Source organism: Ptychodera flava, chromosome 21 (genome assembly GCF_041260155.1).
Source record: "Ptychodera flava strain L36383 chromosome 21, AS_Pfla_20210202, whole genome shotgun sequence".
NCBI lineage: Eukaryota > Metazoa > Hemichordata > Enteropneusta > Ptychoderidae > Ptychodera > Ptychodera flava.
This window is the reverse complement of record NC_091948.1, coordinates 25,265,722-25,279,720: the sequence shown is the minus strand read 5'-3', so window position 1 is coordinate 25,279,720 and position 13,999 is coordinate 25,265,722. Positions and strand designations below refer to the sequence as shown.

At 37.6% G+C, this 13,999-nt stretch overlaps 1 protein-coding gene across 7 annotated transcripts in view; it reads left to right on the top strand.

The window, feature by feature from the left end:
* LOC139121830 (thrombospondin type-1 domain-containing protein 4-like) overlaps nucleotides 1-13,999 on the top strand; it is a 121,020-nt gene that overhangs the window by 98,705 nt on the left and 8,316 nt on the right. For 6 of the 7 annotated variants that reach the window (XM_070687041.1, XM_070687037.1, XM_070687038.1 and 3 more), the window contains 5 exons: nucleotides 5,154-5,358; nucleotides 9,045-9,220; nucleotides 9,858-9,998; nucleotides 11,474-12,629; nucleotides 13,098-13,227. In XM_070687041.1, the coding sequence (XP_070543142.1) occupies nucleotides 5,154-5,358; nucleotides 9,045-9,220; nucleotides 9,858-9,998; nucleotides 11,474-12,629; nucleotides 13,098-13,227 (1,808 nt within the window). Of the gene's footprint in view, nucleotides 1-2,553; nucleotides 2,857-5,153; nucleotides 5,359-9,044; nucleotides 9,221-9,857; nucleotides 9,999-11,473; nucleotides 12,630-13,097; nucleotides 13,228-13,999 lie in introns of those variants that run through there. The other variant, XM_070687042.1, reaches the window with a different exon arrangement.

Below are 13,999 nucleotides of genomic sequence, written 5' to 3'. Positions count from 1 at the left end.
CAATGGAAATATGAAATGTTTTCATTTGTGTAGCTGTATCATGAATCCCAATTTATGAAACAGTGCTGAATTATGACAAAACATGGATTTTGGAATGAAAAGTTTTGCTTTAATTTCAAGAGACTCAAACACTCTGGCTGTACCTATGTGACTGCATATATCATAATACAGAGCCCTGTAAGACTGTCACAACATGGTGTATCCATACATGTATCTTGAGTCCACATTTTACATTGTAAAGCCACTTGCCAACCCTCCCATACACCATTACATTGCAGAATTCGTTTACATTGCAGTCTTTTAAAGTTTACCAGTAGTACAAAGTTCTCACCATGGTGATACATGACCTTTCCCATTTCATGTTACATTACCATTTTGGGTTGAGGCAGATGAATCGAATCAGTAGACTGGAAGTCATTGCTCTTTGCACTTTAATTTTACATGTCAACGTACTAAAACCTAGAAACTTGGAAAACTGTAAAATTTCTGTAGGCGTGACTGAATTGGTGGTAATATTTACATGACATCACAAAGTAAATGATCCACTTCCTTTTAATACATCTTTAAACTGCACAAAACAAACAGGTGATTGTCTAGCACTACCAAGTGTGGGAAGGTGCTAAAGGGCAAAGGCCTGCCTACACATAATTGTACTTTTCATCAGTGGGAATTGGTTCTAATGTAATTACATGTAAATATCCTGTTCCTCACATAATTAGTCTAGCTATGGCTTAAATTGCAGGCATGGCCCAAATTATTAATTGTCCTTGTTTCGCAAATCATGTGATTCCATAATAAACATTTTTTCAGAGAACGTCAATGTGCCGCGCATGCCCTGATAGAATCCTAATTTTACCAGACATACACAGACAATTACTGTCCTCTACCAACAGCCTAAAGAATCAATGTAATGTACTCAATATAGCTGTCACCTTCAACATCTTTGTTACAGATTGAACACCAGATTCCCACACTTCATATCTTGACTGGCTGTGTACATGTTTGTGTTTATTGTAATGAACCAAACATGTAATCAAGGAGTCATTATGTAATTAAGACAGTTGTTATTTCAAAACAACAAATTAGGACAAAATGAAGGCTATTTAAGTATACACAGAGAGTGGAGAACACCTGTGTAGATGTGATTCTCTCATTAATGATTAAAGATGGTGTGTTTACAATTTCTCTTTAATGGAATCTCATGGGAGACTTCACTAGTTAAGAACAGTCCTATAGATGTCCAAAATGACCCTGGATCACAGTGCCTAGTAATCAGAGGGGGAGCAAATTCCGCATTGGCCGTGTCTGTGTTGTTGTATTGCTAGCAACAATTTGTCTGAGCCTCACATCAGTAATGAGCTTTACCAAGACCTACCCACCATTCAGGGTTGTTGTCTTGTTTTGGCATGTTGATTGCAATTGCCGCAGGTAGGGTTACCTTGGGACAGATTAATCCAATTGTCACTTTTGATGCAGTAGAATTGTTACCTGGTAAATAAATTATGTTATTATTCTCCCAGACTTTCTCAGGCCTGAATTTCTGGAGACATACTTGAGTCAACCCTGTGCATAGTTAGCCTGTAAAGGGTTAATTGTTGTAACAGTTCTATTTTCTCATATGACAGACACATAAATATAGTATTCTTTGAACATTCTTATAAGTTATACAGTCCTTGGAGATGGTATTTCTCTTTTAGCTCTTTTATTCTCAAAGTTAATTAGTACTGAATGTATGGTATGTACAACTTGTTTGTTGATTTACAGATGGAATGAGGGTTTTGAATCAATTCAGAGAAATGTTGGCCAAGTTCCATAGTGCTGAGGTCTATTTTTTTGAAACAAATTCCTCTGTTTGAACATCAAATTAAGTGAGGTATATTCGTGTTTGGGGATGATTTATTCGTGCCTGGCTTCAGAATGAAAGAACTAATGTACCCTATAAGCACTTTTACATCAGATTCGACCTTGGTTTGTGCGTTCATCCCTGTGAATCTGTACAGGGTGTACTGCTGCTAAATCATGTAAATTGAAAGTGATAGCCGTGTTTGAAAATCGGTAAAGTGCAGCCCTGTGCCAAAGATGTTGAATGAAAGGCTGTATAGACATCACTAATGACTACTTTCAGCTCATGTGTATATATGTATATACCCCACTGACAGCATGTGTAATGCAGTAAGTTGTAAACATCAGAATTTGTTGATTTTTGGAAGGGGTGAATTTCGGTAATTTGAAGAGACTCACACATAAACACGTTCAGTGGAGTTGATTCTGGGTAGACCAGACCACCTTATGAGGACTCAGGAGTTTTGGCTTTACATAGCTGGTGTGCTAAAATGTACTTTCAATCTGGTGATCCGATAGGCGCAAGTCATTAAATAAACTGCAGTGTCATAATCATGACATAAGAGTTTGGCATGGTTCCGAAATTGGTATGCTGAGGATACATGTTACATCCGTCCTTGTGTCATTAACATGGAAATCTGACTCAAAGACGGTCCCTGCATGCTGATTGGCAGCTACTTATTACCTGAAGAGTATCTACACATGTAGTCAAGCACATGACTGTGTGCCTGCAGCTGCATCTACATCAGTTTGACTCCTTGGCCACCAGGCTTTGTTGGCTGTGTGAGATTCTATGAGTCTCAGCTTCTGGTATACTCGCATCTAGAAACAGAAATCCAAAGTTTGTATCCAGTTCATCCACTGACAATGCCCACTCAGTTGTTACTGGTGTGTTTGATACTGACTTCAGTCATTGCCAATGACAATAGCACCTACATGTATCCAGACGAAATCTCAGAGGAATTCTCGCAGACGGCAGAAGAGGTACCTTTCATCAATATCACCCATTTAAATGTACGTTAAGTATTCTTTTGTGATGAATCGATTGTAGTATTGCTTGTGACCAGTGATGTATTCATGCCAATTCCAATATCGGTTTCATTACCTATACTCAGATAAGAAACATTTTTGTATAATTATGTCCCCTGTCTTTTCATTGACTTTCAAAAAACCCTGACAAAGTTCATCTTTAATGCTTCAATGCCTTGTATACCTTTGTCATGATGGGGCAGTAAGAATGTCAGTCTCGTAACATCTCTTTTATTTCAACTTGCATGGTAGTTAGGATGAAGTTAACATTATTTTGAGATTCAATCATGTAGGCTATGGTGTGAAGTGTTTTGGTGGAGAATTCTGAACAGTGTTACTGTATATGAATGATTGTATAACATTTTTTCAATAATGTGGCTGGCCTTCTGTAATTCAACTTCTTGATGCACATACAAGAATGATTTGCCACAAAGTTTCTTAGCCAAAGTCACATGAGACCAATACTTAATCAGTTGTTACAGTACATACCAGCAGACGCCTACTGATTCTGCCCAGCTCCAGCATCTAGACTTACTGTTTAAGATGGTTATATAGTCCAGTCGTCTGCCTGTTTAACGTGCCAAAGTGGTTGCCAAGAAGTGTATCTCGGCTGAACTCTTGTTATGTTCAGAATGATAAGCTATCTCTCCTTCAAAAACTTTTTCAAACAAAGCCTAAATGTGTTTCCTGTGTTCTTGGCAAAATTAAACTGAGCTTTCACTAATACCCTGTAATTGTGTAATCAATCATGAAAACACCAGCGATGACGCACTAGTCAAACCTAATGGCATCCATCCTTGTAAAGTACCCTTAAAAGTTGACACTGTGTTAATTATTGATCTATGTGGCTGGGGATCTGTAACATGTTCATGTTAATCACATTTTTTACTTCTGATTGATTTATTAGGTGTAATATCATGTTTGTGCACTAATCAGTGATTGTTTCTGTATTGCCCATGTAATTAAACTTGTCAATGCAACTGGTTTGTACACATTGTTCAGTGTGGTAACGGTGATTTGTATTTTGGATTTGGCTACTGTGGACAATGTCTGTTTGCGTGAAGGATGTTCAGTGACCGCAAATGGTATTGTGCAGGCCCACACGTACTTGTATGAGGCTGTACACACACAGTCTTGACTTAGAGAGTATGTGGACTTCAGAGTGTCCAGAATCTGGACTTGAAGGTCTATAGATCTTAGAGGGTTTTTGTATGCTTTGGTTGTGTCAACCACTTTAACTATTGGATGTCAGCAGTAGCTTTGGGTTGGAAGTTTGGTTGCTAGTGTCAGGGCTGAAGGGGAGGAGGCTGAGCTGTGTGTTTTGATGATGTTAACCTGTTCACCCCCAATTCACTATAAACAGGTCCATATTTACCATTGATAACAAAAGGTTTTAGCCAAACCATGTTGGTGAAAAGGTTATAGCGTGCCTTTGCCTTGATTGCAGAGTCTTGGCTATGGGATGTTTTAACATTCATGCAAGGGAGCTCTGTAATGTTGGTATATAAATCTTTGCAAGGTATTAACACTTACATATCCTTTCCAGGTGTTCTGAAAAATGGTCACAAAACAGGAATCACTCACAATTAAACCACTCTTGTTGAGGATCTGCAGACATATCTAAGACCAACACTTTTATGGTTGATTATGAAATTGAAATTGTATGAATGTGTGAAAAATCAGTTTCTTGGTAAATGCTCATTGCTATTTTTAAGCCAATAATTATGATAAGTTACAAGTTCGTGTTTTTGCCAGAATGAAGATGAATGACACTTGTTGACAGTGATTTGAACACTTTCAACTCATTTTGTCTGTCACAAAGCAGTACAACTAAAAGTGTGGCAACTGTCCATACACTTAAATGTGAACTCTTGCAAGTGTGCCTAGAACCTTCATTATTCTGTTTTTGACAGAGTATAGATTTTGCATGAGGTCATTGTTAATGTACAGACATTTAACAATTTGCTTTGTAAATTTATTAAAATAAACTGATAAAAAGTATATGCTATTTTATTCACAATACCTTCTCTGGCGTGCCAGTGTTGGAGTCATGTACAAACACGCTGTACATTTGATTTCAAGTTGTGTTTGTCACTCCATCTCTTTGTAGTTTGTGAAAACATACTGTCAGATTTTGGAAGTATATATTGTAATTCAGGTACTTATACATTAGTTTAAGTAAATGAGAGTATTCTCAACTTGAGATAGTTGCTTGCATCCAGTTTTGCCATCCTTAACAAGTACAGTAATATCATTTCCTCATTTTCTCAATTCCAATACAGAAAGTCGGTTGTGATGGAATTCTTGGATCAAACACCAAACTTGACCAATGTGGAATCTGTGGAGGGGACAACTCCCAGTGTACACTTATGTCGGGCACATTTGACACTGCCACCATGAATGTGGGGTACAACATGGTCGTCAAGATCCCTGAAGGGGCAACTAGAATCAACGTCACAGAAATGGCAAGAAGCAGAAACTATCTTGGTGAGTTTTGCATTCCCAATAATGCACTCCAATAAAGAAGGCATGGAGTCATGAAAGCTGATATATGTATCACTAGGAAAGTTTTTGTTACAAATTGTTTGTTTGTTTATTTAACGAAAGTCAAACCAGTTTCAGGTAGGTTGGTTATGTTGATACAATACAGTAGCCAAGATTGATCTGTTTCCTAATTGTTTGTTTGTTTATTGATAAAGTGAAATGGAGGAGAACTGGTCAGCACACCAGAGGGGAAAGATATGTGTAGCATACTGGTACATACAAACCCAGGGTGTTCAAAAGGTTTCCAAATACATGGCAAGCTGTCATTGACAGATGGCCAGAGTAGGGAAGGAATTCACAATGGGTGTGTCAAGCTTCATGGATGAGATATTGTTTGATGGAAAGTAGCACACAAAAGTAAATCACTTGTCCTGCTAAAGTTGAACACTAATCTTCCCATACTTGGTGGGAAGAACACAATGAAATGCTATAACAAAGCTGGGGAAGCTACAGTTGATGTGAAAATTGTCAGTGCTATCGTGAATCTGATGGTATTCTAGACAATAATAGTCTACACAGATAGCAGCATTTCGAAACAAGTGTTCAGTGTTGGATAGAAATTTGACTGTAGCAACAGTAGCTTTCCAGAATAACAATTTAAATTACAGTCTGAGAGAAAAGAGTGTCTAAGATAATTGTAAAGTGGACATTCATATTTAATCACTTTCTTTGTATACTTTTATGTTCATGTCCTCCATCTGTTGGGAACATGTTTGAGCAGACAAACGAAGATACATAAATGTTTGATTCAATTTAGTTATTTAATGAAAACAGAGAATATCCCAGCCAAGATTCAACTTGCACACAGACATGATAAGAAATAAGACATAAAACAACTGTAAACAATAGACTTTCCATACTCGGAAAACTTTTGTCTGGAAATCATTCTTTCGACATGAATATAAGAAGTAATTGTCAATGATTTGTTTGATTGCCCTAGTTTACAATCTTTTCATCATCACAATCACCATGATTTGAGACATTGTTGTTGCATGTAGGAATGTACATGAATTCCAGAAGTATAATTGAAAATAACTGTATTGCAGAAAGTTATTTAATGAGATGTAACTTACAACATAACAGTTTAATCATTCTATTGACCTTTCACTATCCCCTTTTGTACTAACTCTGTCTTGAGATTGAAGTTAAAGATTTTCAGGTGATTCATCCATTTGCTTTTCCCATCATTCCTTGTTCAGTGTATGATAGTTATGGATGTTTGATTGGCTGTATCTTTTTCAAAGACCTCGGGTTGAAGTGTGCCAGACATTGAGCTGTCAATCTTGTGTGAGAGACCCTCACTTTTGCAATGCTATAGGCATAGGTGTATGGAGAACTTTTTATATGGACTTTTAAGTTTTGAGTACAGTGGTTTGAGAAAGAGTGGTGTTGCCTAAAACTTTTGTAACAGACTTTCAACTTTTGAGGGACAGTTTCAGGATAGCTAAAACTTTTGCAGAAACCCTCTGCCTGAATGTGCAAGAAGTGGAGCTGATAGCAAAGTTAGCCCTGTTAACCAACTTGATGCCTATACACTCAATAATATTCTCTCTGATTCACAAAATGTTATAAGTTTGCTACAAGTATTTTACATTACAGAGTTGACTCAAGGAAATTTCAAGAAGTCTGAAACTGACTAAACAGAGAGCACTTAAGTGTATCCTAAAACTTACAGTGCATGCTAAGATAGCTTGCATGTACACCATGACGTTTATAGTAGACCCTCAACTTTTTGAGTGGAACAGGCAGGCTGGCATAGCTTCACTTTTGTCACGGACTTTCAACTTTGGAATGCAACTGAAAGGCTTTATGTACCTGAAACTTTGTCACAGACTCTCCATAGCATGAGTGTGTTCTCTACAGAGTTTAAGTAAACTTATTTTGGTGGACTTGCTCCATGTAGAGTGCACTGGTGCTGAAATGCATAGAGTACCTCCATCACAACCTGAGCACCTCATTAAATTTTCTAAATACACATTGTCATACTCTGTGAAGTCAACACAATTGATGGATCAGTACATACCCAGTGTGTTGAACAAATTCCCATGTTGTTTACACAAAACAAGTCAATTGCCATGGAAATAATTTAATTACAGCACACCTTGAAATCCTAGGTAACAAGTCACATCTGCTACGTTTTTGCATTAATTTTGACACGCTCCATTAGTTTGACTGAAATTCTAAAGCGCAGCTAAAAAATACAATTACCTCTCAGCCTGTCACTATGTTGATGGAAAACATTAAGAGTAGCCTCATGCTTTCTTTTATTTCTCTTTCCTTTTGGATATCGATATTATCACTATTTCTAAAAGAACTCTTTAGTTGTTAGTAAATACTATTTAAGTACTTGTTCCAAGTACAAACATGTAGATGTCACAGTAATGGCTACGCAGAACTTCTTAAATTATGACAGGAAACATTTCTGACAAGTGCACAAAGCTGACAGAAATGTAATACCAGTTTCTTTGTAAAGCCTTGAGGGGACAAAAAAGAGAGAAATATTTTCAGTTAATGTGTTTTAGTGTGAATGTCAAGTGTCTGTAAGAAAATCTGTTTATCTGGCTCTCAAGTTCTTAAAATTGCAAAGCAGACATCTTAGACAGTTGAGAAGGCATAAAATCCGGGCAAAATTCCTCAAACATTCAGCTTGATTCTGTTCTCACAGTTGTTCAAAAGCAGACTTATGAAAAGAACAGAAGGTTCAAAGAAAGACCTGCCGAATAGAACTCTGTGCCTTGCAGAAAGGTAGCACTCTCATTGATCTTTTTGATTGTGTTTTTGCTGTTTCGTTGTTCACATAACGATATCAGTTTACCACAAACAGGACCCTTTAATTCAATTTAACATCTGTACAATACCTTTCTATTCGATAGCCAACCTATTTGTACTGAACAGTGTTGTTTATTTCAGATGTCTGTGCAAATTGGAGTCACCAGTGACTATTGGCTTTAGAAAAGTGACTGGCACTGTGCTCGCTGACATAATTGATCGTGGCAAACACAAAGAAAAGTGAAAAAGAGTGATTGATGAAATTCTATAACGTACTTTTCTTGTTCCAGTCAGATTTTCTGTGTGGATGAACTGTAGTGATAATTGTCAGTAGTGAAATTTGTATGAAACTTAGTGAAATTTGTACGAAACTTCAGGGTGTGATTTTGTTTGTCCACAGTGAGGGCTGAAAATATATTGTTTTAACCTTGTAAAGGTGTGGTTTAACCATCTATTGTGAAACAGGGGTCAAAAAGCTGCAGTCAGAATTCACTATTGTGGTGTATTGAAGTACCAACACAAAAAAGGGGGGTGCCAAGGATTGGTTGTAGCTTTAATACTTTCTTTAGCAAAATACAGTGGAGATGTATTACAGTTTGATGAAAATGACTGTTACTGCTGACAGGGACAGAGGCTGAAAGGGTGATAATGTAAAACCAGCAATTCAACAGAACATATACTTTGTGAAGGTGTATGAGCCAATTTGTTCGGAATCATATCTTTCCATGTAGACTTCTCAAAATGTACATGTTTCTTTTTTCTATGAGATTGTCATCAGTCTGTTGATACCAAAGGGCTGTGAGAAAATCATTAGTACCCACTACACTAACCAAAAATCCTTTTCCTCTATTAATCTACAGCTGTCAAAGGTCCTAATGGCAAAGGCTACATCAACAGTGATTGGTCAATTGATATCCCCGGGAAGTATCTGGTAGCCGGCACTATGTTTGAGTATCGGCGCCCTCTAACGCCAACATCTTCAGTGGGGGAACTCCTATTGGCTGATGGACCAACGAATGAAGAAGTGGATATCATGGTAATTAGTGTTAACTTTTTCACTCTCTCTAGTATACTTCGGTCAGATTTTCAGTGTCTGTGACTTTCACTTTTCTATTATTATGATTGCGCTTTATTTCTCTGTTTGTTCATTTATCTTAATATGGAGAAGTTGGTGTCTCTTCAAATTTGCCTGACAGATAATATATATTGTTACAGTATGGTAATAAGCAACAAAGTGCTATCACTATTTCTATGATATTACTGGAAGTTCCATTTTGTGCAGCAGTTTATCTTTCATGACAGAGGCCATTAACTCTTTGAACACCAAGGTCAATTTTTGTCACCTTTACAAAATAAACTCTGGCAAATTTTTTTCAGATTTTTGCCAAAATTTTGATAAAAAACTGTAGCAAATAAAATGTGATGTCTATTTGGTCCAAAATTATCCAAAAAAATTACAGAAAAATTTTCAAAAACTGGTAAAATGTTGTACTAAAATTTTGATGGGAAAATATTGTGGCACTCCAAGGGTTAACAGTCTTTCAGTTCCTTTGGGAGTGCGATCATGAGAAGTAGGTATGGCCAAGAAGCTCAATCTGTACATGCTAGATATGGCAGTATGGGGTACAGAATTGAAGGTCTTACAAAATTTCTCTCTTTTTCCCCTCTTTCAGCTCATCTACCAACAACAAAATCCTGGTGTTCATTACGAATACATCATGCCATTAGAAGGTAGAGGTACAAGACCCTCCAGTGCCCCGCAAAGTTCAAATAGCAGAAATGTACAGGCTGATGACGATAACACAAACTCACAGGTAAAAGCTGAAATATCGTTATGAAGAAAACTTCTTTTTGCAGGCAGAGGGCCCTTTAGCTAGCTGTGGTATAATTGGATAATCCAATGCTATTTCACCTTCTGTATTGTACATATAGTGTCTGAGCCAGACAGAGTACTTCAGAGCTCAAAGCTGTAATTTTCTAGCATATTTGTTCTACCCGTAAAATATAGTTTCTTGTTCTTTTCATTAAATCATATTGATTCAGAAATGCTTTGCCGTAGCATGAGTATGTTTAAGTCCAGACTGAAATGGATTTGTCAACAATAAATATCGTTAATAAATAAATACTGTTAATAAATATTATTAATAAATACCGCATATTGTTCTCACTGCATTGTGTTTACAAGGCAAATATTAAATGTGTATGAAGATGCACTAGGAAAAAGAATGAGATATGTATTTGTATTAAAGAACAAATACAATGAAATGGTCATCAAAAGTTCCAGCTATTGTCCCATTTATTGAAATGTCCTCCTAATATGAAATAAACACAGGAAAAGAATCGAAAGAAAAGAAAGTCAGTCATTTCTGCACTGAGGATGAAGGGAATACGATACATGCTCGGTATATGCAATAATTTGTTTTGCAAAAGCATCCAACATAGCTTACCTACATTGATGTGTAGTGGTATATGTGTTTTATAACACACCTCATCTGCAGTCATGCATAAGAACGTACAATACACAAAACTTGTCGCATGTAATATGTTGCACTGGTTCAGTAAGAAAACGTTTTTCCCAACATGATCGCAATCCTTCTGCAAAATGTTCAATGCACCTTTGATTATAGGTTTTGTCCCTTTCGAGTCCTTGTTGGAAACCAGAGCATTCAGTTCTTCTTCAGAAAGTAGGATAAACCTAGAAATTTCTCGACTATCGTTTCGATCGGCCGCAGACGATATCTTTGTTTACATTCTGGTCTGTGCATGCGTCAATGTCGTTTTTGACGTCAGCGGGCATCATTTTTCGGAACTGATGCCTGGCAGGCAACAGTTCCAAAAATTGATGCCTGATAACGTCGTTTACGTGGATCAGCGCAAAAAGAACGCATCCCACGTGACTATCAATTGGCGAATCAGAATACAGACTGCGGATGAGGTGTGTTATAATTTTATTTGTTCCCTGTTTTATTTTTTCATATCATAGCGGAATAGCGTAGCGTTATAATATTGATGAATCAGAAATGTAGTTGTTTTAAGAGGAACTATAATGAAGTACAATACAGAATAACATGCATGTCAGTGTCAGTGTGTTCAGCGGTAAAATCAACTGTAGCTGCCAGAGGACTAGTTTGTTGATGAATTTCTTACGTGTACTGGCAGTGCTGTTACATACATACATGTACTATGTTACATAGATACATGTACATGTACTACCTAACCCATTTCTTCTAACACAACAACAATGGCCTCATGTTTTACATGTACCTCTGGTGTCTATGTTTTCCTGCAGCGTGGCTACCCAAGTCGAGGTTCGGGAACAAATACCAACTCAAATCAACCACGATTGCCGTCAAACAGCGCTGGGACTTCAAGTGGCTCTAATTACAATGTTGGCAGTTATGGCAGGACCTATAGCAATGGCAGAAGTTATGGTAGTGCAGGAACTCTCCAGAACCGATATGGCAGCACATCACGGTACCAGCCAAGCACTGGGAGAGGAGTCTACACAGGGCCTTCATATCCAGGTCTGTATGGGAGTTCAAATTCATACGGTAGCAGAACATCGCAAGGATATTCAGGTGGAGCAAGCCGAAGCACTGGATATGGAGCAGGGAGAAATTATGGGGTGCAACCTCCGTACGGAGGTACTTCAGGCCAGCGACAAACCTATAACTATGGAAGAGGTTATCCTGGATATGGCGCACAAGGCTATGGCAGTGCTGGAACTTCACAAAGACGCTACTCAGGAGGAAGTACCTATCCACCAAATTCTTATGGCGGAAGATCCTATCCTGGAACTGGGTATGACTATCGTGCAGGGTCTTATCCATACAGTTCTTATCAAGGTGGATCCCTCTCCAGAAATCCTTATCCAGGCACCTACAATTCACAGAACGCAAATTCCGGTTCTAATTCCAGAAATCCTTATCCAGGTAATTCCAACTCACAGGGCGCAAGTCGTGACTCCGATTCAAGAAATACTTATGGAGACAGTTCAAACCCACGACAAGGTTTAAATCCTGGAAGCAGCCCCAGAGGCTCTCAAAGCGTCAATCCTGGATCCAGTGGTAGAAATCCATCTTTAGGCAGTTCAAGCCCTCGAGGTGGTAATCCTGGAAGCAATCCTGGAACCAGTATCAGAACAAATCCATATTTGGGTAATGCTAACCGTCAAAATTTAAATCCTGGAGCTAATCCCTATGCTGGTAGTCCACAAGCTGGAAACTCTGGAGCCAGCCCCAGAGGTCCTTATCCTGGTAACGCGCAGAGTGGAAATCCAGGTGCAGTTTCCGGTAGGGGTGAACCTGTGCCAGCTGATTCTCAACCTTCTTATCAGCCTGCTAGTGGAGTCTCTGGAGATGAGTCAAACCCAGGATTTTTTTCTCCAGAGTTCTACGAGTGGAAGGAAACGGACAAGACAGAATGTACAGTATCTTGTGCTGGAGGTAAGACCCATTATTTGTGTGGTCCATGTATCCTAGTTTTATGATGACACATCACTTATCACATGAGGGCGCTTCCTATTGGGCAAAAATAGTCTCATAAAATCTTACTTTAGGGGAGTTTGACAAGGAATATTTATCAATTTGTAACATGTCAGTGAAAGAACACTGAATTGCCTAAAACCTATAATGGTTGGACTTTTTAAAATTTTAGTGAACTACTTTGTTCAGAGATAAAGCTGATCAAATATCTATCCTTAAAAGTTTTTCAGATTTACAGATTCAGAAAGGATGCAAAGGTAAAAGTTTACTATGAACAAATGAATTTGTTGATGTTGATGATCAAAGACTTAAGTTAGGAGATTTCAAAGTCATTTTTGAAAGTTGGTGCATAAATACTGATTATGTTCACCATAGATTTATTATATTGTGTTGCGTTGGTTTCCATGGTTTGGTTTTATTTTGTCACAGGAACACAACAAAGTATTGTGAAATGTGTTATTGAGAACACTATGAGTGTTGTACCTGACAGCAATTGTGATGACAGGTTCAAACCACCACCAGCCATGCTACAGTGCAATACAGATCCATGCCCTGCCAGGTCAGTGTAACAATTTATCTTGTTACAGTAGAATGCACCTTGAGGACAGATTTTCCGATGCTCAAATTTTTTCGATAAAAGGTCTACCACTTGTGCTGTGGGAGCTCATTTTAAAGCTCTTGGAGTAAGAAAAATATCACCATCTTAGTTTTTGAAAATCAAAAATTTAATTTCTTTCCGAAGAGTTAACACAAGCATGGCAGCCATTTTTTATTTCAAATCTTGCGTAATTTGTTTCTCTAGAACCAAAATTTGCACGGTGACCCCTGATTTTTGTTCTTGACTTTGAAAGAGAATGGTTTAAAGTTGCCTTTAGGCAAGTTTTAGCAAAAGTATAAGTATTCTGTTTGAAGTGGAGACTTGCTTTTAACTTTTAATTTCATTTGCATTGAAAGTTCCACAGACCATTTCTGTTAAATGTACATCCATGTCACAGCTGCAAATAGGTATAGTAATGTCGATATTGTCTAATTCAAAGTTTAAGAAGAAATTTTATGTCCATGACAAAGTGTCAGCTGTCAATCTGTTACTTCTGTTTAGAAATTTTGTGATGTCAAATCATCCAAAAATGAAATCAAAACAAAATTAGGTACATGTATGTGTGGGTCTTTTTCCCAATAAATTAATCAGAGAGCATTACCCCAGTCCATTACTCTATCCCACCCTTTTTTATGCTGATGTCAATTGATCATGGTTATAGTTTACAATTCATCCTTTTTACAAGGTAAAACTTGATTGAATATCTCTATTGAGCCAAAGGTATCTTAAAAAT